Genomic DNA, 25495 nt, shown 5'->3' on the forward strand with positions numbered 1-25495 from the left:
AGTAGCTTCTGGTACCACAATCCTGCTGTTCAGTAAAGAACTGTTCCTAGTTCCTTGAACTTTTATTTCAACAAATCTGGAATGTTTTGGAGGTGGTGAGCACTGGAGGGAGGGCAGCTCTTACAGCACAGATTCATACAGAGATGAAAATACAACAAGTAAGAGGAATATTTAATTCCTCTGCAATGTTTTTAGTGAAAACAGATTATTTGATGATTTTAAAAAGGCTTACAAATCCATGTAGGAACTTTTTTTTTTTTTTTAAATTATAGTCACAAGCTTACTCATAATTTAGTATTCTGACAAATCACCTGTCTCTGCTGAAGGCATTATCAGACCTTTTGGGCATGTTTAGCACTCCTGGTATAGCCATATAGGAACTATGCATGAGCACCTATTTTATTTCTCACACGTGCACATACCTCCACCCATGCAATTCCTTCACATGAAATAGATAAGGCACTTATTAAACAAAGTCATGAATATGGTCTGTCCTCACCCTGTATCAGATTTATTGTGAGAAGATGGAATTGCCATTGTTTAAGCTTCATTTTTTCAGTTCAGTCAGTTTCTAGTCTTTAGCTACCAACACTGCCCTCTGAAGATGAGTGAGGCTGGATGTTCAGAAGAGCAGGAAATGGCACATGGGAACCTACTTCCTATAGGATTCGAACTCATAGGACCACAGCACAATTAAAGTTGAAATGTATCTCTGGGGATCCTTTGCTCCAGCCCCTGGCTTAAAGTAGGGCCAACTCAGGTCATGTTAAATCACACCTTGACGATTTTTTATTTTAAAGATTCTTGAATTCCTTCTTTAAATGACATGTTGATCTGCAGATCAACAGCATAAAAATTACGGTACTGGATTAAATTCTTTTTCCATTTTTATCAATAGTATATTTGTTTAAATCCACTGGCTTACATCAAGGTATTCCAAATTTATAGCAGTGTGTTTGGAAAACAGAACCAGACCTTTTTTAAAAAACAGATTCTGAGTCAAACTTGTAATAGTGGAGGAGTAACGATGAGCAATTATTCTGTGCCCTATGGGTTCCCTGTAAACCTATATTTACATTTCTTGTGCTGTGTTTTTATAAACATACACATACGTAAATGTATAATATATTCAAATAAAGTTTCACATTAAAGGATAATATTTTAAGATTTTGATAATGTAGAAGTATACCAAATACTACTTAATTCTGAAATCAAAGCTGGATGTCACTCTACAGAAAATCATTTGCATTTACCTCCTGAGAAGAGGCTAAAATTTGAACAATGTGATGACCTTCAGGCAAACTCTTAGGAGTCAAAGGTCTTCATCTAATTTGTAGAGTCATTTAGATTAAGATGTAAAATGATGTTTAGAATTAACCTCTATATTAAAGATGAGTGAATGGCCTTATTGAGCCAGTTTGGATAAGGATGCCATGAGGCACGCTCACACAAGGACACATATAAAAGATGACAATTGCTCTTTTGTTGCTGTCCCTATCTTGTATCAGAATAGTTCTCTGATAGCTGAGACAGTAGCTGGCCATCTCATAAGAGTCATGCTGGGTTTCACGAGAGAAAGAAAGAGAGAACTGCTTATTCTGTAAGCATGGGCACAAACAAATTTCCAAATGTAGCTTTCAAACTACAGCCAGTAGCTTTATGAGATTCCTTGGTACACGAAAGCTGGCAATGGGATTTTAATTGACAGGTGGTTTGAGCCACTGACCTCAACTTTGACACTGACAGAGGCAAATTGCTATGAACTCGTATCTGGCACCGCACGATGCTTAATGAAGAGCTCCTTCTATCTTGGGATTTATTTTCCTTGATAAAGGTATAACATCTTTATGGCATGGTGTTAAGTAATATACACTTGCTGTGATCATTCTGTCACTGCTTCATCACGCTACTTTAAAATGATTTGTGGTTACATTTCATACTCTAGTACTTTTCATGCAGTATATGACTAAATCATAGCAGATTACTAAGTCAATATATTTATATTGACAGATCCTGAACAAACATTGATTTCACACCTTCTCTTATTCATTCATTATGAACTCTCTACCTAGTTCCACTGTGTAGACAGATTCTAGGGGAGAGATTCTGCAGGCAACAATGGCAGTAATTATCAGAAAAGATGCTTATTGTTTTCATTAGTTACAATGGCAATGACAAAGCAGAGTCCAAATAGACAGCAGAACTACTCTAGCTAAAAAGAGCAGGATGAAGAGGAGGAAGAAAAGCACAAGAAGGTGAAATTGTCAGTATTTCAAACTGTTTATTGCCATTAAATATGCTTTGATTATCATTATTGCAAAGGTTCAAACTGGGGCTGACTAGTAATAAATAAATGTTAATTTAACGAGTAATAGAATGTTGCCCGAACTCTACAAATGAAGGCTGTAATTCCGCTAAGAGGGCTCTTGTGACATAAGTCATGTCAGCAAAGCTCAAGTGATTTGTCAATGTCATCAGAACTCGGAGGTGGAATTGCAACTTTAATTTATGGGTGTTTCAGGGATTTATAACCCAAAATCTGTGGTACCCCAGAAATCCACGAAAGGTGCTGAGATTCTACAACGTAAATCCTTATTGCTTAAACTTCTAAAAGGCAGCACTGTTGCTGGAAAGCAATAAAGGCAGAACTCTGTTAGTATTGTTTAGAGAAGTGTTTTTAGCATAAAGATACCTGCAGCAGTGTTAAAACCCAGTTTCTCACTCATGCATTGCACCAGCCTGAGTGGCAGATGACCTGATGCCTGCAGTAAGAGATACTCCTGGTGCCAACTTAATAAAAACACATTTCAACTGAAGAATGCAGTTTATTTCTTGTTGCTAGCTGTTGGAGTGAGCTGGTTTTCCTTGGAGGCCAGCGGCTTCGTGTTCAGAAACGCTGAACTCATGAATCAACTCTCAGAGTTACAAGTGCCCAGAAACTTAGTTTCTTAAAACTTTTTCATGACTTCAAGGTTTCAGAACTTTCAGTAGTTAGATAGGTTCTAGTAAAAAAACCAAACCAAACCAAACCAACAACAAAAAAACCCCCATCAGAGTTCTTATTTTCCACTTTCACACAGAGAAACACATGAGGAGTGATCTGCCAAGTTGGCAAAATTATTGAGAAGGAATTTCCTTACAATCTGTGAGTTATACCTCTGGAAGAGAGCGCCTCTGTGAAAGACCTTTCAAAATATGATAAAGTTTAACAAACCTGACCTCCTAATATAAAATAAATCCTGCTTGATGGGGTTAGCTCTCATTATATCCCACATTCCCTTCTCAGCCAGGACTTTTGCTCCAACAAAACCACCGTTCAGTCATGTTAATATACCAGTCCCAGAGAAGCACGGGAAGCTTTGCCATGGGACTCTTGTTCTCTGCTGTTTGAATAAAGGAACTACATTTGCAGGAGAGTATATTATAATGCTGAGTGAATTTTTGAGTTAAGGGATGTATTTTGAAACATTTTCCTACAAGGACACTAAAATCAAAATATTATATGTACCGTTGCCTAGGAAGTAACAACTTGATGAAACTCAATAGATGAAAGAAACTAGAAGAACACAGAAGAGAAGATAACCTTCCCATTATGAAAAAGTCTGTCAGGACAATAACACTGCATCTGGCTCAATACTAGAGTCCACAGAAGATAGCGTATGTTGAACAGTATTACCAACATTACTGGGTAGGGTTTTTGGCTAAGGAGACAATAAAGAACTTTTCCTGTTGCAAATACGTACTTTGAAAACACATGAAAAGTGTGATATAGATAAAATACAGACATTTCCCCCAAATGAAACACAGACCAAATCAAAGCCTATCCAGTCCAGTATCTTATTTCCTACATATGGGAAGGAAAATGAAATGATTCCATGAAGAAGGAGACCACAGTATATATGACTAGAATCAGCTGTGTATCTAGACTGTTATGACTCCCAAATCTCCCATCTGGACCAAATGCAAGAAAATCTGTTCTCTGAGGAGAATAAATGACCAATTTGTTATTTATGGAGTGACAGAGGAAAACTAAGATACATCAGAACCTAATGGAAGAATTATGGATATTCTAAAGCTCATGTTGCTTTGTGAGTCAGCAGAGAGAAACATGGCGCAACAAGAACCTGAGCTCACAGACTGACACTCAGGTAAGTGCCTGACCACAATGAGATTTCACAGAGATTTACAACTGCTGAGCCAACTTCCATTACAGAGGGAAAACCAGCTGTGGTCCTTTCCTTCCCTGGCACTGGAGAGCTGTACAATGCCATGCTGCCACCAGACTGCATTGCACTTGTGCTCCGTACAAAAAGGACCTGATGCCTCAGTGCTATTAGTGGGGGAACTAAGGAAAATAATATATGTCCATAAACAGTAACAAAGGACTTTTCTTAAGATTACCCCAAATACACTTAAGTTTGCCATATCCAGACACGTTACCTCAACAGACTTAGAATGACAAAGGGGAACTTGTCTTTTGGAAGACCTATTTTCTTTTCTTCCTTCCCAATGGAGTTTAGAATTTTCCACATCATTTTCCCCCTTGGAGAAAGGAACCTCACAACTGATCCAAGACCAGCCTGACAGGATGTGCCTGAACTCCTTATACTGCTAGTGGAAGGCAGCAGCTTGGACTAGAGTCTAATGTGGTTTATATCAGCCTGTCCATTTGGGATGTTCTGAATAATTACGAAAGTCAACGTTTTAGCCCTTCTACAGAAAAACAGCAGCTGTGGCAGTACCACGGAAAAGGATATAATTTAAAGAGGAAGGGTTATGAGTGATCAGGCAGTTCTCAAAGCCTGATTATTCAGTTGCAATACTCTTCCAGCAGCTAAACTAGGAAAGAACAAAGGCAGTATTACTGAAAAAAAAAACCAAAAAGAACATCTTGATTTCAAAATGCCTAAAATCTGAATAATGCAGAATAAGCACAGCCTGAGATAAACATGGCTGTGCTGGTTTTGGCTAGGAGAGAGTTAATTTTCTTCCATGTAACTGGTATAGTGCTGTGTTTTGGATTTAGTATGAGAAGAATGCTGATAACACATCAATGTTTTAGTTGTTGCTAAGCAGTGATGGACTTTTCAGCTTCTCATACTGGTTTGCCAACGAGAGGCTGAGAGGAGACAGCCACGATAGCTGACCCCGACTGACCAAAGCGATATGCCATGCCATGCCATTTGATGTCATGCTCGGTATATAAGCTGCCAGAAGAAAGAGGAAGGGGAGGACACTTGGAGTGATGGTGTTTGACTTCCCAAGCAACCGTGACTTTCCTGAAGATGGCTGACCACCTGTCTCCCAATAGGAAGCAGTGAATGAATTCCTTGTTTTTCTTTGCTTGTGTTTGCAGCTTTTGCTTTACATATTAAGATGCTCCATCTCAACCCACGAGTTTTCTCACTTTTACCCTTCCCATTCTCTCCCCCATCCCACCAGGGAGGAGTGAACGAGCGGCTGTGTGGGGCTTAGTTGCCACCTGGGGTTAAACCATGACAAAGGCATACACATAAAAAGCTGCTTCCGGCTGAGGCAAAGCTTGGTTGATGTCTACCATATTGCCCACCTGGGCCACACCTAGTATTATTATATTTTCAGGATCTGAAAACAAAATAAGCAAGATATTTTCTCTTTTTTTTTTTCCACCACAAAACCACCAGCTTACTGGCACAGCTGATACACAGAGCACATGCAGATAAGGACAAACACTTGAAGATAGTAACTGTTACTTACTGGTTCAAATTTAGTCTTGTTTGTGATTTAGAAACAATGAAAGTGACAAGCATTCACTAAAAGGTGTATGATAATATGACCTAATGTGTTTCCCTCTATTTCTGTCCTTTTTGATTCACAAAAGCACCAAAGCAATGAGTAATAACATTCCTATTTTCAGCCAGATTTAAGCATATACTGCAAATGTATCATTGTTTTAAGTGAAGTATTGAGCAAGGATGGAATTACTCACATGCTTAAGATTAACCTTATGTTGAATACTTTCTTGAAGCAAGACACAATTCTGAAGCTTTAATTTGGTAACACACTGCTTGTTATGCCCTTCATAGCTACAAGACTGAGCCCTGCAATTCTATTTATAAAGTCTCTGTGGTAATGTTTCCAGTAAATTAGTGACTAATGGAGCTCCTTACAGCTACTATGTACTGGATATTAGAGCCTTCAGGATGCAATAGCGCATCACAGAACTACATGTACGAAGGTTACAATGAATGACAGAACTTTTGGATTAGATTGGTTTTTGGCTTATATAGAGTAATTTTTTAAAACAGGCATAGACATAACATCCTCTTTTTTCCTTAGAGCTTGTGCCAAAAAAAATAGTAAGTTTGCAAATGGATATCAAGCAATGCCAGATATTTTCCGGGTTTAACAAATTAACCCTTTGTGTTCTTTTCTGATGTCCAAATAATTGTATTGGAAGCAGATGTTCTACCAAAATTGACATGATCAGAAGACATTATGCTCACTTATTAACATACTGTTTAATATTCACTACAACCTGTTTTAAAGAACAACAACGTGTTAACATTTAAGCCAGGAGGGATTTCTGTACACTATATAGTACTTGATGCAGCTTGTTTATGCAACAGTCTGACAGATACAATTAATCTCATGAAAACAACCAGAGTACAGCATAATGGCACATTATTTTTAAAGTAATAGAGCACACTTTCCATTTGAAAAGCAGAACTTAATTAAATCATATAACTTCAGGATGCAGAGAAAAGCTCTAAAAGAATGAAGCTCATTCTGAAGGACAGTTGAAAGGAAAAATGGTAGATTTTATACAGAGAGAATAATAGGATAATCTCCAAACAAGAGAAAGAAGTAAGAAATACCTCCAACAAATGCATCTCCAGCTCCATTGGTATCCACAATTTCACTCTGATCACTCACCAACACAGGGAAAGTAGTCACTTCATTTTCTATAGTGGAAGGGGAGAACAAAACATGAGTTACCTGGAAATATGACTTTGAAAAGCACAACAAACACTGAAAATCAAAACAATTAAAAAGCAGAGCTCTGACCTTTAACATGGTAATCTGGATAAAAATAGATTTGTTTCATAATTATGTCTGCATTTACTGCATAGGGATGTAGGAACACATTTGATCAAGCTATTTGTTGTGGACATTTTCTTTAATTACTCCCAGCCTCATTTGTTTTCTTTTTCTCCTAATATTGAGGGCAAGAGGAAAAATGTAAATCATGAGGAATATAAAAACACTTGGGCATATGGACGAGACTAAGAAAATCCATCCTTCCAAAACCAGTGCTTCCTCTTAGTTGCAGAAAAGTGATGTAGTCTCCAGAATGGCCAGTCTAAGCCTCCAGAGATTCAACAGAAACTATAGCATTGTAAAAAACAAAATGCATGTGAATTAACAAAAACAAAGCCGTGAAATAAAAAGCAAGAACTAGTGTTAAAGTGCTCTCAAATTACATCTTCTAAAAAACACATACATGTAATAAGCCTTGCAACTTACCATCTGACTAGATTTGGTTTCAAGACTTCAATGACTTCACCCTTGTCCTTACTATTTTTTTTTTAATATTTCCTTCTCTGCAGCTCCCTGCCCTCTACTGGCACTTGTTAAACCTATTGCAATAGGTGGATACTCAGCATCTTCACCTCCAATTCACTGCCACACCACAGTTCAACATAATTACGCCACTTAGGTATGATAGCTTTAGAGTTCTAGGGTTATAAATTTAATATATGCCACTAATTAATCAGCTATGGCTTTCCAGGTGGTAATGTCATAATGACGTGATAAAAATATAATTACCACCTTGTCACAATACCTTGTTAAAGTGTAAATTACCTCTGTAACAGAGCCAATGGAAGTTCTGCCTCTGGTAGTCAGTATGCATTAAACTGTCTCAGAGCAAACAGATTGTCCTTTGGCAGACAGCAGGAATTAAAAAAAGGGGAGGGGGAAGAAAAGCCTGTCAATCAGTGAAAATGAAAACCATCAGAGCTGTTTTCTTTTCATTTTTGGTAAAAATAGAAATAAAATGGGAAAAAGACCCTCTAGTAGCTGAAAGCTGGAGATGGGTCGTTTCTTTACTGTCCAGCAACAGATCAGATCATAAAAATCACTCCTACACTGGTGCACACAGTAGCAAACAAGGAAACCTCGTTTGGGAGGCATATAAAGAATTCACAGTCTCAAATCAGGCAAGTCTGTGTATGCTGCAGAGGTACCAGAAGGATCCTGGTTTCTGTGAAATGCAGTGTATCAGCTCTACTGCTCTTCACCATCTGCTCCTAAGTGAAACAGGCAGATATAATGATGCTGCCTCCAGAGGGAACTGTTGGCTGGCCCACCAGGAGGGGAGGGGAGGGGAGCATTAGCAACAACCATCCATGAGAGGCAAAGGGAAAAGGGTAATGAAAAACATAAGATGAATATTCCAATTAAAAAACAGGTTTCAGTCAGTTCTCAGTGCATCCTGCTCTCTATCCTGTTAAGAAAGCTATTTGGATACACGCTTCAATGCTGTGTTGTGCTCTTAGGATAGTCTTCAAGAGCAATGCTTTTTAGTAATTTTAACAGGATTCATTTGAATTGGAAATCACGAAAGAGAGGTCTTACATTAAACTCTGCCAGACGAGCTGAGTGTATTCATCCATTTCATAAGAAGGTATATACAATTTGCTCTGGATAATACTAAAACAATGATCAAAGTGATAACTCTGTTGAAGACACATTGTAATAAACTAACCTGCTTTCTTTATAAGTGTGCACGGGCACACACAGATGTTCTACGTTAAATACAGAGTAGACACTTGCGTATGCATACAAATGTATGTGTTTGGGCACAGACATTCTATTTTGAATGCTGTAAATGGGGCTTGGCATCGAGTAAGACTCTGTTCAAGCAAACACACACAAATGAAAGTTCTCACCAACATCTTTCTCCTTTCTTTTACTCTGCCTTGATTCCTTCCCTCAGCTCCCTCTAGTACTTGCTGGTAAGTATTGCACTATGAGCTCTTATTCTATTCTTTCTGCATTAGATGTAAATGTAAGTAACTGAATTAGTCCAAAAGCACAAACACGTAAAGGAATTTGGCTGGTAGGAGAACAATCCTTGCTTCTCTGACCACAGTTTTTCCATCTCTACCTGGGTCATGCTTTCTGTTTCTATAATTTTATATATTTTCAAGAGGAGCGATAATCTCATATTTTGAAGTACTGAGGTTTCAGAAGGAGCTGGCATGACTTTGGAGCACATACTACGTTATAAGGGTATTACCATCTGCACCCATCCAATAGGGAAATTATCTTTCTTTAACCTTAGGAGAACTTCTACAAGCACAGTAAAGTCAACTACACTGTAGTTAACAATAATATCGAGGTGGTTTTCTTCTTTCCTCCACAATAAATGAAGTCAGTTAGAATTAAAGCTGCCATTAAATTACCTTGTTATGTCTGTGTAATAAAAATAGCTAACATCTCTGTTTTGTACCAACGAGGCAAAACAGGGTGAATTAAGATAAAGCAGAAGTCTCCATTCTGAATATCCTTGCTTTTGTGACTTCGATGTTGCTTTAACTTAATTTTTGTGTGTGATCTATTATGTTACAGAACTTCCAAATCCATCATAGCAAACACAGAGACACCTTAGCTAAGTGCACTGGTCATCAGTGACCTTGCTTTTCAAAGTCAGTTCTGATTTCATTTATCATTCTGAGAGCTTATGAAATAAAGAATAATTACATAAGTGTTTTGAAGTCTAAGTGTTGCTCCTCTGGGCATGAAATCCAGTGTTCTATTTTTAAGCAACAAATATTTTTGACGGTAAACACCCTGGGAAACAACACATTCCACTTGGATATGATTTCCTGGAAGCCTAGAATTGTGAGTGTAAATTGCAACAAAGTGTCTATAATTAGGGAAGTTTTAATAACAAGCATTAATGAAATGTAAAATTTTGGGACTGTGCTTCAGCTATCTCAATGATTTTACATTGCTGAGGACCTCAACTGTTTCAGAGTGATATAGAAATAATCAAAACCAAACATTAATGTGGTGATTTCATAGGCTGAAGACACATTCACAGATAAGTCAGAAGGAATCAGCTCATTGGTAAATTTAGTTACTGTTAATTTGTCGCAGTATGTACATAAAGATATGAAATTATCTTTATTTTCCTTAGGCAAAAACATGCACTAGCATATCTAGCTCAAGATATTTTTGTATGTAAGACAATCTGGAGAGATAATAATTGGAGAGCAATATTAACTGAAAAAACAGTACTCTTTTCATTCTAATACATTTAAGCTCCCAAATGAACACAAGCCTATTTCATGATGTTAACGGAAACAATCGAACTCTGATGATAGCTGCGAATACTACAGGTCTGTCTTTAAACCAAATTAGAATCACAGACTACACGTCTACTCTTAGTACAGTAATAAACACCAGCAAGCAATCATTACATCCAATTAGGCTGAGTACTTTCCTTAACTGGGTCATTTACCAGTCTCTCTTGCTCTTAAAAGTAGATTAAATGTGTAAACTTACATTTAATTACCTGTAACAGAACTCTTATGGGCAACATGTTGGAGTGTCCTTAATTTTGTATGAAAATAAAATAAAAGGAAGAAGAGAGCCCTAAAATATATACAAAACCATCTAGCTATTTCCTCAAATAAGCTTTGATCCGTGGGCTGGTAGTGGTAGTACAGATGCTTACAAGATGGAGACACATTCATGTTTCTTTAGTGAGCTTTAACTTGTAAAAAACGAACAACTGTGAAGCAGAATTCTGTCCGATCTCCTCCCCACCTCCACCCTCTGTAAAGAAAACTTTAGATCAGGGGCCAAAAACAGATAAAAAGAAAGAGAGGAAAAAAGAAAAAAAGAGACAGGAAGAACTTAACAGAATATAGAAACCTGAACTCAAAACCTATAAATGTCTCTGGGCGGCTATAAGGTAGGAATTAACAAGAAAAATATTTGCACAAGCCCGTGTCAGTCAGGATGGTTCTGAGCTCTTTCTTCTCCAGAAGGCAGAACTCAGAAGCCTACAGGCTCTAGGTCTCTGTACCTTTTTCAGCATATTAAAACATCTTTAAAAATCATAACAACATTTACTCCTGCATTTTCTCCAGTAAAAGTACTGTTGTTGCTGTGCTTCACACAAAGATACCACACCTGATAATGTAAACCAAATTGATACCGCAACTCTCCCACCCTATCAGCGCAGCACTGTCCAAAGTTACAAGGCAAGGTGGGGCAGGGCACTGTGTGCTGAACCCCCGCTTAGAAATCCCTCAGACTTACAGCGATGCCGTATTTCAAACCCGGCAGCGTTGATTCAACCTGTCATTTCTAAGCAAACAGCATGAGATCCTGCATTTTCAGGCTGGGACTTTCAGATAGCTGTACTGGATGAACACTCCAGGCCCCCTGGCACTTTCTGTGTGCACGCTCAGTTTGCCTGGCTTTGCATGCCAACATCTCCTCTCTCCGCCGTCTAGTTCTGAGCGCTGTTCGGCCCAGTGCTGTAGCCATGTAGGGCTTTTCAGAAAAATAAGGAATTCACCCATGCAAGTCACTGGCGTTAAATAGCATAACAAGTGAGGTGCAAGTCAGCCACACGCTTTAGGATCTTTCTAATCAAATATTTTAATAATATACAAAAAATGATACTGTATTCTAATGAACTCAATATGTAGCCAAGAAAACTTATAACTAATAATATAGAAGTTAAGTCTTTATTGCTATTAAAAAACAACATTACACCAAACAAGGTATAGAGTAGTTGTCATTTATAATGCGTTTATGTCTATGGTATGATGCGATTAATTAAGACAAATACTAATTTATTTACATAATAAAAGACCCAAATAGTACAATTAGGCTAAAATTCTCCTTGCAGCTTGCTAAGCAAAAGTCCTTATAGCTGTGTTGGCCAAGATGTAAAGAACTGTCCCTCACATGGAAGTAGTTAATTTTCAGTAGATAAAGAGAAGGCATATGATTCCAAAGACTTTGAATCTTCTGTGGCTTTATTAATGATCCTATAGATATCTGTAGGGAAAATGACAATGTGCAGAACCCATTTTCCTTCTCTCCTAGCAGGTAAAGTTAATCCAAGGATGTTCAGTTGGACTTGTCTTCCCTTTATAGCTTTCCTCAGACATACGCATCTCCCCATTATCTGGTCAAGAGCATTTTTATTCAGAAGTAATATTCATAGCATCTAACTAAAGTATGAGTCATAGGATTAGAGTTAATAGAGGAAAGAAGGCTCCTCCAGAGGAACTTGTACACTCATACACATCAGCTATTAGCAATGATGTAAAATTAAGTGCTAATTTTCTACCGAGTGTATATCCCCCGAACCTACACATGATTCTGTCTGCACTCCTGTCAACTCAACACCACTTCTTTGAAATAGCTCTTGATTTATACCAGCATGAGATTAGACTCATAACTCTGTATCTAGTTAACAACAATTGTAAAAAAACCTAACAGCATCAACTAATGACTCATGAATAGCTTCTACAGGCCCAAATGTGTTTTGTTTACTTTATAGGTGTGGAAGCCACATAAACATCAGTATTTTCTATATCACCATTGCCAGAGCCACGAGTTGAAGCTCTACTTTACTTCTCATATGAAATAATTATTTGTTTGCACAAGTAAACAAAACACTAGGACTGTGTGTAAAAGATAGGGAAGCAAAAGGTCAACAGAAAATACTAGCTTCACTTTAGTTTAGTGCAAATATAACATTATGTATATATATGTATAAATATATAGAAAAACTGCCCTTAAGAACATGCCGCTGAATTTTTCTGGCATGTGTCACAATGTTTAAGGTTTAGAATGGCAATGAACTCTGTTGAAAAAGCCTTTCCGAGCACACAAGAGTATTGCCATTTGCCCGCTAGGCACAGATTTCAGAGGGAGCTGAAACTGCGTCCACTGAACTGCCACAAAACGCGCTCCTCTAACTCAGTGGGGTTGCTGAAGACATAAGGTAGTGTTCAGAGCTAAATCCTTTTCCTGTGATCTCTGTCCGTGCCAGGAAAGGGGTTGAGGGCTCAGGCAAGGCAAGGGGTGTGAAGTCATAGGCACCAAAATTACAAAAAGCTCAAAACTTTTGCAGATGTTTCACTGATTAAATGCAATGATGGTCTTGGAATCAGTATTAAGAGCTCAGATCAAAATCAGTCCTGAAAACAGGAGAGATGGGTTACAATAAAGGAAATGTGTGAAGGGTATGATCCCAGATTCTGTTGAGAGCATGCTCTACTGTGGTGAGCCTAGCCACACCACTGAAAGCACAGGGACACAGGCACACAACCACATCTTGCCCTGGATATTAACAAATATAAATATCTCTTCCTGCACTGTAAATCCTACGTGTATTGGTCACTGTGCCTCATATTTGACCCTCACATGTAAAGAACCAAGCCAAGTGGCCCTCCAAACTATTACTTTTTGAGCTGTATGTGGGAATGGGAAATACAAACTAATCTATTTCTATCTATAAATAGGTAGGCTCAAGAATTGAAAACACACACAATTTATGTCACTTGGAATTTCAATGTCTAATGTAAAGAATATATCATATATGTGTGTCCAAGTTACACCAACACACATGTTCTAGCTCAAACATACTCTTCAACCTTCTGAACCTTGGCTGATGGGAACTGCAAAAATGAAGCATTTTTCAGCTCAGAAGGTAGATCGTGCACTTCACTTACTGTTTGCACACGCTAGAAAGAATGCATGTATGCTTGTACTCCACTTCATAGCATTCTACAGACATATTTTAAACCACTGCATAGCTGGACCATCAAAACACTGTTATATGGGAGAATTTTCTCACAAATATCGACCTATAATTTGGTCAAAACAATTCCTACCCAAAAGCTTAGCAGGGCATTGGTTAAAAAAAAAAGAGAAAAACACTTTATAATTTGATTTTGAGCAGGACAAAAACTGTATTATGCCTCACATTTTTTATACATTAAGCATATTGCCTTAATGGGGCAAACACACCTGTCAAAACTTGCAAGCTTTCTTAGCTATACCTCAGTTTCAGAGTGGTGAACACAGAAATCACATCATTTAAATAAATGCCATGTTACATGACAGCTTTGTTTATGCTACATGATAATCTGAGAAGCATGGGTTGTCAGTGGAGGCAGAAATGGGCCCAAGGCACTTCTATTTTACTTGAGCATCAGTAAGCCTGAAAAGAGAAGGCGTGAGCATTAGGTCACTACAGAGCAGTTTTGAAGGATCTTTTTCTTCTGGGAGAATTTATATTTGTTTTCATAAATAGAATCAGTCCATCAGAATGAAAGAGACAGACTTCCCTAGAAACATTGCTAAAAATAAGTTAATGTACATATATATTTCTTCTTTAAAAAATTAATTAATTGGATACTAGTTGGATATTCTTGAGGTAGGTATGCCACAGAAATTCTACAGCATCACCTTTAAAGATTCAAATTATATGTAGATATTTTGATTTGTCATCCTTTGAACTCTGAGCTCAGCTCCAGAACTTCGGCAATTATTTTTTTTCTTCTCATGCTGTATTTGTAAATTCTGTGTTGCCTTTAATTAAGGTCCCTCTACACGTCTTATTTATTTTTGAAGAATGAAACATGCTTGCTAAACGAATTTTCTCAGGCTTTTGCAGGTTTTAAATCTGTTAGAAGATGTCACTGCATTGGAGGCTGAAATTTGTTCTCATCTCAATGGGAAAATATTCTGCTTCTAGAATGCCAGTTAAAAACCAAAGCAACTCCACTATTTTCAATGGAATTCTTCAGGTGTTATGCCAGTCCAGAAAGAGAATTTGGCCCAAAATGAAGACATTTATTTTCTCCTATATTAGTTGCAGGTACTTTCTTAGATCATTAAATACACCAAACTATGATCTCTGTAGTATGACTTAATAAGTTTAAAAGTATTACCTAGCCATTGCTGTAAGTGGCACAGTCGATCTATGACCTTTTAAAATAATGTCACATACATTTTAATGTAAATTATGCAACCCCGAATTTACAAAATTATTGACTACGTAGTGAATTAAATTAATTTGGATTCAGTTATTATAACAGCAGTTTTGACAACCAGTTTCTGGCAAGAGCTCTTGAATTGTATGTTTTTGTAACAAGCCCTTTAAAGCACGGCAGTAGCACACAGGCGCTCACAAAGGTAACACAACGGGTTTTACAGTGCATGCACTGTCATTTAAGGTAAACCCCAATGCAGACAAATTAAAAATTTCCAGCGTCTATCTCTGCAGAACCTTGTCAACCTCCTACTAGTGCCTGTCACTCTCAGTTACTTTTCTTTAAAGTTTTATTTCTGTACTATTAAATTGCTAAATCATTCAGTTCTAAGTTATTTCAACCTAAAAACTAAACCAACACATTGATCTTTTTAGAAGCAATAAAACTTTTCAAAACGAATCAAACTTTAGCTGGCACATATAGTCAAATCCAACTTGTGATCTTTTAAACCTCATTTGTATTCTCCTATGGTCAAGGTGACCAACAAGATTTGTATTAGACAAAAAAAAAAGAAAAGGTTCCTGCTCTGAAGAGTTTCCAATCTGAAAAGCAAGGTGGGTAGGCAAGTAAATAGATATGTTTAAATAAAATGTGGACACTCTGTTGATATATTAATAATTAAGTTATGAAAAGTTATGAGGAAAGGCAAGAAGCAGATACTGCTTTAAAAAACCAGATAGACATACAGGAAAAAACTCTGGTCAGGCGAGATCATTGGAACTGTAACTTAAAAAATGTGAATTAAAAAAAAAAAAAGAAAATGCTTGTTACTTGTTCCTTTTAAAACCATTTCAGAATAAAACATATACTTAATGGTTCTTTAGACATACTGCCTGGTTTTTTTGCCATTTTCTCCCACAGCAAATAAACCCAGATTGAAAAAAAAAATCAAGACATTCAATTTAACATTCTTTAATAAAAATTATGGAAATAAAATTAACTTCCATAACACTCAACTTGCCAAATTTAAACTATATCAAGTTCTACTAATCTTTGGTGTTTAGTGTCTTCTCATTCACCTTCTTTCCCCCCATTCTTCTCTGTTGCCTGTTGATTCCTTCTGATTGCAGAAATGACTAAGGTGCCTACTGGTGACCCAGAGGCTGACTGTAGCCAAGGATCCTAGTACCATTTGGATTTTTATGCCAACAAAAACTGAGAAGGCTTCATTCTTTTTCCATATAAATACAAATCTGATGAAATAGCTGCTCCTCCGTGGCAGCAGAGGTGGGAGCAGAGGGCGGCAGGAAGGAACAAAGCCGCTTGGGAGCAGACCAACGTTTGGAGCAGGTTTTGCTGTTGAATGCACTTGTCAAACCTGACCTTTGAGCCTGTACTGTTTTACTCATCCAGTCTCTTATTTCCTTTCTCAGATTTTTTTTCTTAAATGCCGGTACATTTTGCACGTTCAAGCTGAAACTGGAAGGATGGCGCCTTCCTCCTGTAGCTCTAACCTTTCCTGAGTTGGCCTCCAGCTCTCTGCTAACCAAAACCAGGGAATCTACCGTTCTCCCTGGCTCCTAGGAGAGGAGGGCTGTCACTCCCCACCAATTTCTCCAATTCCAGCACAGTGTGTGCTCCAACCCTACCCAGTTTGCCTTGGTCTTGAGGAACCAAACCTTGTTTCTCATCAATTTCTAACATATTTTAATTTCTGTATTCGTTTCCCTAAGCCATTTGAGATTACAGCTTCACATGCTCTCATCTTCTAGACCAGTGCAGTGACTACCCCAGAAGCCAACACAAAATACATATCCCAGTATGAAATCTAACATGCTTTGTGCTTTATTCCTCCAAACAAATGTGGGAGGAAACACCTTATAGTTTCTATATTCTACCTTTCACAGTAACTGTCCCTTGATTTTTGAAATATTTAAGTTGCTTAGTTTAGCAGGAAATAAAAAAACTCGATCTTTAGGTCTTCTATATTTGATTTTAGTCAAATATAAAAATGTCAGTACTTACATTCCATGGTGTACCACAGATTAAAAGAAAACCGCACTTTTAGCACTCTACTAACTACAGTGTTTAACTGCTCACAAATGGATTTTCATATTTTTGTAGTAATTTACAGTGTGCAATAGGTAATCTAATCCACTACAATTGCATAATTTTTGACCAACTTGCTGTTGATAAATAATGCAAGTATTAGGTTATTAAATTTTTTACAATTAAGTGACTAAGAAAGCTGTTTATTGCCTTCCGTTATACCCTCTGTTAATAAGATCGCTGTTGCAGATGTTCATGTATGCTGCATTGATGTTTAATGGTGCATGATGCTCTAGGTGGTTCCCATAACCTTGCTTTGTCTACTATGAGCTGACTCAATTGATATGATAATAGAGAAAAGAGGTCTGAAACAAGCTGGGCTGTACTGGCACAATTTGCATAACCTTTAAATTTGCCATCATTTGACAGCCAACTGCTCCTAAAAATTCTTATTCACTTGTCAGCAACAACAATATACTGTACAAACAGCATTCTGCAATTGGACAGGTGGAGACGAAAGAGAGGGCACGCATAGCTTATTGTACTTTTATATGCTATCACAAAATGTACTTATTATCAAATTTATAAAGGCAACAATTTGGAGTGGAGTTCTGCAGTTTCATTTATGATCAACGGCTATTAGCCACAACTCACGGCCCGGCATTTTTTCGGGTTCACAGTACAATATCACAGTGTCAGATTATAATACAAAGCACATAAATATTTGGTTTCATAGTCTCCTCTCTGATTTAGTTTTGACTGCTAATCACTGGGGCAGGCAGAGGAATCAGGATGGATTAGGAGGGCGGTGGGGGGCACAGGGTGCCAGAGTACAGCAAACAAAATCAGCGTAAGCAGACCTCCAGAATTTAAATCTGTCTTCAGACTACTCCATGTATTCTTTTTAAACAAACATTAGTATTATATCATTCAGCGGGTATAGCCAAAACCTAACAATATAAGAACAGTTCATGTTTACTGTATTCACTAGATCTGCTGTCTGTATATACTTGAAGTCAGGTCTGCTTACTTTACTGACTTCATTATTCATAACAAAGAAAACAGCTATGATGAAAGTAAGCCAGAGCCTACTTTCACTCAAATGAGATCAACTACATAAACGTTATTTTCGTGGTATCCAGAGATCTATATCTAAACTGCCACTTTATATTCTATGTCATGCTCAGGTACGTCAGGGCCAGGCCATTGGTATACGAGTAACATGCACAACCTATTTTTCAGATGTGGCATTTCAACCATTCCCATTTTACTTTATCTGTAAAGCCTACTGCAGGAGTCACAGAGGCAAACTGATCATAAAATCTCACAATTCCACTTTTAGACAATCGACCACTTTTGAGAACTCCAATTACCTTCCGCCTCCCCTCCTTCTCCGTCCCCAATGTTAACTCTCAATATTTTGTCATCTTACACAAAACGAAACTTAAATTCCCAAAGTCAAGCGAAGCAGGAGCCATTCAACCCTCCCCTTTGTCCACTTTTTCCACTAGCCAAGATCTCTGCTCTGACCCTCCTGGAGCTAGGGATTTGTTTTCCATTCACCCACCTCTTTCCCACAACTTCTATTGCCTGCAACTGGATGCTACAGCAGAGAAACTCCTAATCAAAGGATCCGTTCCTGCAGTTAACTTCTGTCCAGGGTACACACCCACATTTTACTCTCCTTCCATTCTGTGGAATTATTTTATAGTGACTATTTGAGCAGGTGAAGATTAGAGGCTTGAAAATATAAGTTCCATCATTTATGGCAAAAGCATGATATGGATAGCTACAATTCAAAGTTTTCTACAATGTTCGTACAACTGTAATCACAAGATGGGAAATAAAATCTCTAAATTAAAGATGATGGGCTATCAGAGTCTGTAGGGCACCTTCTGAGTAGCGATTCTGCTGCTCACACTCTTCTGTGATGATTTGTTATGAAGTGAACTCCTGCCTAATAAAAAAAAAAGGCTAGCACTGCCAAAATAATATAAAAAACATTTTCCACAGAAGATATTCTGCTGAGGTGCCAGTGGTCAAAGAGTCCAGTTCTTTATGCACCTCATTTGTAACAGACACAGAAGATACCTTAAGGTAAAATGTGTTATCAAATCTTTCAGCATACATAAAGATCACTTTTTGTATAACCTCTAGGTAGACTACAAAAATTGAATCGGAGATTGCAGACAAGGTACAACACATAAAAGACACATGGATCAGTATAAGCCATTAATATTCATGAATGTTTTAAGTTCTCCATGGCCATAATCGATATCCAATGAAGTTAATGAGATCTTTCCATTGATTTCAAAAGACACTGGGTTGAGCCCCAGAGACAATAATATCACATCCTCTGCAAGCATGCCAGCTGATAACACATACTTTGATAAGCTGTTACCCTCCCATCCAGAATTTCAGCAATGAACAAAAGATGTTACCTTATTTAAAACCGGTTTTGCAAAATGAGCAATACACCATTATAAATCTGAATATGGGCCATTGAATACCTTTAATTGAAGAGCAGTCAAGACCACAGTAGATACTTGCAATGTTAACACCAATATGAGATCCACGAATAAGACAATCGTTACTTATTTAAGAAGGAAACAGAAAAAAGCCTTATTGTGTTATCCTCCCAAAAGGTTGAGATTTTGTTTTGTTTTAACTTTGAGCCTCTAGAAAGCAGTCCTTCAAACTCTTATGTCTTCTAACACATCTAAGCCCATCCAATAGATTTAATCACTGATAAGTAGTGTTATAAGTTCAAACTGGCCTTGACCTTGGGCAGTATGACATTATCTGAAAACCATTAATGGTCTGAATCTAAAGGAAAAGCTCATTAATAAAGGCAAGATCCCACAAAGGTACAAAGAAAAAAAAAAAAGTAAAAGAAAAAAAGAGTAAGTTTTATTAAAAGTATTGATCATGACCTAGGGCACTACAGATATTGATCTTCCCACATCTCCAAAGGAAAAAAAAAGTTAAGCCAACAAATTATTGATCTATTATGAAACCTGCTGAAAAAGCCATGCATTTAAGTTCTTACAACGAAAAAAATAATTGCACCAATTCAGGTTAAAGAGAAAATAGATTTTAGAATTATTGGCTAAAAAATTACTATGTGATTAATTTCATAAAATAGCCAACCTGTTAGTATGTTTTGAACCTAAGTGTCTGGAAGGGAAGAGTCTATGCACTGTAAACCTTTAAAGTATGGGTTTTAGATTGCAACTCATTAGACCGTATTCTTTTAAGGAGAAATGGGTAATGTACAATACTGGATATTGCAGCAACAGAGAATGCAAGTATAGAAAAGGACAATACTGAACATTAAATTGAAAGCATAAATTTAATGAAAAGTTTATAGGATAATTATTTTATATGAAACAGAACACTGTCATTTTGAATTTTCTTCAGTTTGTTCCAAAAGTCAGAAAGATATACTTAGACTGACATAACATTGTAGCTGCAAAAACAGTTGCTGAAAAACTAAAAGTCACCAGAATTTCATGTTTGGTGTACATGACAAGGAGTAGGTGTCATTTTCAGAAAATGGGATAATCTTGACAAAGTTGCATCAATTACATGTACACATGAAAAGCACAAATTAAATTTGGAAGGCTGTCATTAGTTCCAGTGCTTCCCAATTAGCGAATGGCTGATTCCACTGTCTCGCCATTCTTTTAATATAGTTCTATGATAAAATTGGTGGTTTTCTGCATAGGAGATATCAAAGAGATCGTTCCCCTTCTGACAGCATATTCATGGCTCTGCCCCCTTATTCTTTGATCTTTGCTTGACAGACATAATTCTATAATATTACCAGCTGACCCTGGAACAACTTTCCTTCCAGCTTTGGAACAACAGTCTTTCTTGCTAGATGGAAGATCAAAATAAAACATCAGAGTGAGGTTCCAAAGCAACTTCAGCCGATACAGTCTGCAGATAATGTAGCCTCATCCTTGTCTCCTACTGCAAATGCTGCAGTCTCTCCTCCCATGCTGGCACTGGTACTCAACTGGACCTCGGTTCAGAAAGCCCAGTACCTTTCCAGAGCAAGTGTCTGCCAGTCTGTGCAGATTGCTGAACTGGTTTCCCATGCTGGTAGAGAAGTACTGACAGGGTGAGGGAAAAGTAGGGGATGGAAATGTGTATCCTAGGATGAGCCAGTGATTTCTGATTTCAGTGTAAAACTGCCAGGGATCCAAGTCTCAGTGTCTCTTGCTCTGAGGACTACACAGCCACAGAATGAATAAGGTGAATCCTCATTCCTTCCATGGTGGTGCAGAACAGCAGGGGCCTGCCTTGGTAACCATAAGACTTAATTACTACCATTCTTTCTTCTCAGGATTTCTAGTAGGCAGTTCTGTTGCTTTGTGGTTTGAACAAACAACATTGTGCCAATGTAATTTTTTTTCTGTATGAACCATCTCACAACTCACTCAGATCACCAGTAAAATAGTACCAGTTTTAAAGTTTACAGCCATGTATACAGGAGGCACCAGAAATTTATGATAAATTAATTCTATGTGGATGTTTTAACTGATGAATAATATCACAGCGAAGAGCTCATTTCTCAAAAAAAAAAGCTACAGTGTACTAAAGTACTTTATTTCCTGAACAAGAGTGTCCATTTGGGATTTAATGTCGTCTGAATAGGTGTCTTACTGTAAATTCATTCAACTTTGCTCTCCAGAGTCAAGCAAGACAGGTCTCAAGTCGTTTAAGAGGTGGCCTTATTGAAATCCCTCTAAGTCCAGCCTTGATGTTAACTGTGCCTACCAGTTATGGGTGGCACCTCCGGGCCATATACACCATTTGTGAGAGGAGCTCTGCAGTGTACTGTGTGCCTTCCTCTGGGGATACATGTAGACTCACTTTGGATAGTAAAACCAAAAGATGAGTTGAAGAATTGCAAAAGTGTATCACACTAACGGACTATAAAATTCTTTGTTAATCAATGTAAAAAAGGCACACAGACAAAAAACAATTATAGCCTTAAATACACAGTGATGGGCTCTAAACCACCTATTACCACACCATAAAGAAAATTTGAAGTTACAACAGTTAATTCTACGAAAATGTCATCAGAGGCAGCCAGAAAAGCAAATAAAATGTTAGGAATTACTAAAAGAGGAATAAAGAACAATGGAGACAACAGAATTAAACCACTTTGTAAACTTCTCATGCACTTAACATTCTGGTCTCTCATTTGCAAAGTGTTTAGCATGCCTGAAAAAAGGTGTAGTGAAGGGCAGGCCAAGGTGTCAGAACTACGGAACAAAGAAAGAACAAATAAACAAAATAGGAAAAAGAGTCTGGAAATAAAAAAGACTAGTGAGGGGAAATAAGCAAGAGTTCTGCAAAACAAAAAGTATCAAGACATTGCATATGGAATAGTTACGGACTGGCCATGCAACACAAGCAGCAGGAGGTAGCCAGTAACATTGCTAAGTGGCAGAACCCAAACAAATAAAGGGAGGTATTTCTTTACCTAACACAGAGTCTGTGATGCTCATTATCACAAAACATTATGTACGGTAAAATCCTATTTGGGCTATTAGGCTCAAAGACAACATCCCTAGTTCAGAAATTCCTGAGCTGCAGATTGCTGGAAGTTAGAGGAGCGTAACATGGAAGTATCACTATAGATTTGTTCTGATTTCATGCTCTTTTACAAGCACCCACTGCTGTACACTGCTGTGGACAACTGGTTAGACAGACCTCTGGTCTGACTCGGTCCTGCTCCCACTCTTTCGTTCTATATTGCCTCTCCAGCGCCAAACAATTTCTACCACCTAATAAGTGGATGGAGGCATATTAATAGTTATGCCTCCCAAGAGTCCATTTCAGAACTACGTCACAAAACCTGACTTCCTAAATCTACATATTCATATTTGAGAAACAAATAGAGAAATTCTTTTGTGTAAGAAGAAATACTGCCTAGTCCTCAGGAATGAAATAGGGGCCCATATTTATTGTCCTTCAACAAACACGCATTTTTCAGAGCTTAAAGTAGTAATTTTTCCTCAGAACCCCTAAATGTAAATTCAATGTAGCACCTGGAATTCAGGCTAGGTTTAATAAGAGGCAGAGTTGTGCCTCAAAAATTCCTCATTACTAGTGATTACACATGAAGAGGAGATTTCCCAGCTTCACTCTCAATTTCTGGGCTAATTCGGCATGCTAACACAGTAAGATAGAAAAGACATCCTTTTCTTAAATCAATATGAAATTACTGAAACATAAAAACATTACATACATCTATATCTATTTACATATATGTATATGCATTCTTTGAGTTGAAATAGTTGATACACTTTTAAGTCCAGTGAAGATACCAGTATCCAGGAACTTAGGTTTTAATAACGTGTTTCAGCTCTCAGACCTCCTTTCCCATGCAGCATGAAAGTATGAATGGTCTCAGTTACAAAAAGGTATTATCAGCTTTGCTATTCATTAATCCTATCAACAAATGTTCATTATTAATTTAGGTTTTGTGGTTTCTTAAGTCACAACTAAACTAAAAATAATTCTATTGGGCTTTCTGGCTCATTTGTTATGCCATTAGCAGACTAAAATTTCCTTTTTTCCTAAATCCATTTTTGCTTTTTAAACCTTGCTTTCCATTTGTGACTATAAATGGATAGGGAAGAGTGAAAGTGTGTAATACTGTGAAAAAGAGAGCACACTGTAATATAACCCAACTACTATTTCCCCAGGTCCAAGACACAGCTTTTGTTTGTGTAAACACACAGGGAGTCTGTCTTCTAAAAAGAGCTAATCAAGGTTTTCCAGTCTTGAAGGCTAAGCATGAAAGCTGTGAGAAGTAAGGAAAAAGAATAACACTTCTTGCTTCTTGGAGCAGAACACACAATACTCAGTAACTTAAAGAAAGATGAGGTGCAAACAGGCCCACCATAAAATGTCAGCAGTGTCAATAGTAATACTTCTATGTTTTATAGATAGGCTTACAAGGTAACATGTTGGTCTATGATTGCAGCACAACCTGACAAAGAAAACCTACTGACCTCTGTTTAGAGTAATTTGTACACTTGAACATCAGTTCTTTTTATTTCCCCAGAAAGCAGACAGCATCACGCCATTATGATTTAAGAACGGCTGTTAAAATCTCTCTAGTTTCCACAATTTTGACAAGCCTTCTAAAACAAACGGTTTAAAAACTCTCCTTCTAAAATATTTCAGATCTAACTTATCCTTAAAAAGTAAGAGCAGCTTCATCATTCCTAAAAACCTACTATCCATACCTTTGTTGTTCTTTTCACAGAGATCAGGTTTTGGTTCTATCCAAACATATAAACTTTTAGTTTATGATCATGTGCATATATTATATAAGGAATCGTTATAATGGGGAACACCAACATCCATTCAGCTCAGAATTCTGTTTCAGATAACAGGTAGAGGCAAGTGCCTACTATTGCTCCCAACATCCAAAGCTTGATAGGCAGGCTCTAAAATTTGGTAACGTTGCAAGTTTTATTGCAACATATTAATATGGCTATATTGCACATGCTGTTTAATTTATGGAACAGATTAAATAACAATACAAACAAGTAGAAATTCAGAAAACTATTTCAGTAAGTACTATGTGGTAGGTGTGCTAGGAAATTTTTAAGGGGAACGTTTCTCATTCTACCACATTTGCCAGCAATGCTAATGCATTTCCTGAAACATTCTCAAGTAATGTATCCCACAAACTGAAGAAGATGTAAGTGGTTAGAAAGCCCTAACTAAGGTGGCTTTAATGCTTGAATCCTTAAAAAGAATACATTTTTACTGCCATATTCTAACAAATGAGGGTATTACAAATGCGCCGTTAATAGAGGTGGTCTTGCAAACACTGGGAGGGGGGAAGAATGGAAAATTCTATGTTCACGCCTGAACATGCCAGATTTCACTATTCATAACTTGAAAAATGCTAAAGTGATTTTCTTTATATTTGGATTGTTTTTCTTTCCTCTATTAAAGCTATAAAACAAGCCAAGTTTAAAGTTTGTAGCTTCAGCTGTTTCTGAATTATGCAAATATTTCAATATAAAAGTATGTTTTTCCATTGCTGAGCTGATTTTGCTCAGACTTTCCAAAGATTTCCCTTTGGGCCAAGACCAGTCATAAAACGTATCTGACTAAAAGTAATTTGTTTAAAAATGTTATGAGCAACTCTGTAAAAGGGATAGCTTTCACAGCGTTTGATTCTGACAAATGTTATAGCACACATATAGATATGACATATATGTTCTTGCCAGAGCTTGTGATTTTTGGTGCATTTCTGAAAAGCTCCAGCTGCTGAAATCAGGAGATTGCACGTGTTCATTAACTCTCCCCCTTTTCCCAGCATATGTATTTTTTGTGGTTACAGAAAAAAGTGTTGAAACATGAAACGAATGTACCCCATAAGCTCAGGA

At 37.4% G+C, this 25495-nt stretch overlaps 1 protein-coding gene across 2 annotated transcripts in view; it reads right to left on the bottom strand.

Moving 5' to 3' along the window:
- ADK (adenosine kinase) overlaps positions 1–25495 on the bottom strand; it is a 292886-nt gene that overhangs the window by 12150 nt on the left and 255241 nt on the right. For both annotated transcript variants that reach the window (XM_080348339.1, XM_080348340.1), the window contains exon 10: positions 6858–6944. In XM_080348339.1, the coding sequence (XP_080204465.1) occupies positions 6858–6944 (87 nt within the window). The remainder of the gene's footprint in view (positions 1–6857; positions 6945–25495) is intronic.

This window comes from Nesoenas mayeri, assembly GCF_963082525.1.
Source record: "Nesoenas mayeri genome assembly, chromosome: 7".
Lineage (NCBI taxonomy): Eukaryota > Metazoa > Chordata > Aves > Columbiformes > Columbidae > Nesoenas > Nesoenas mayeri.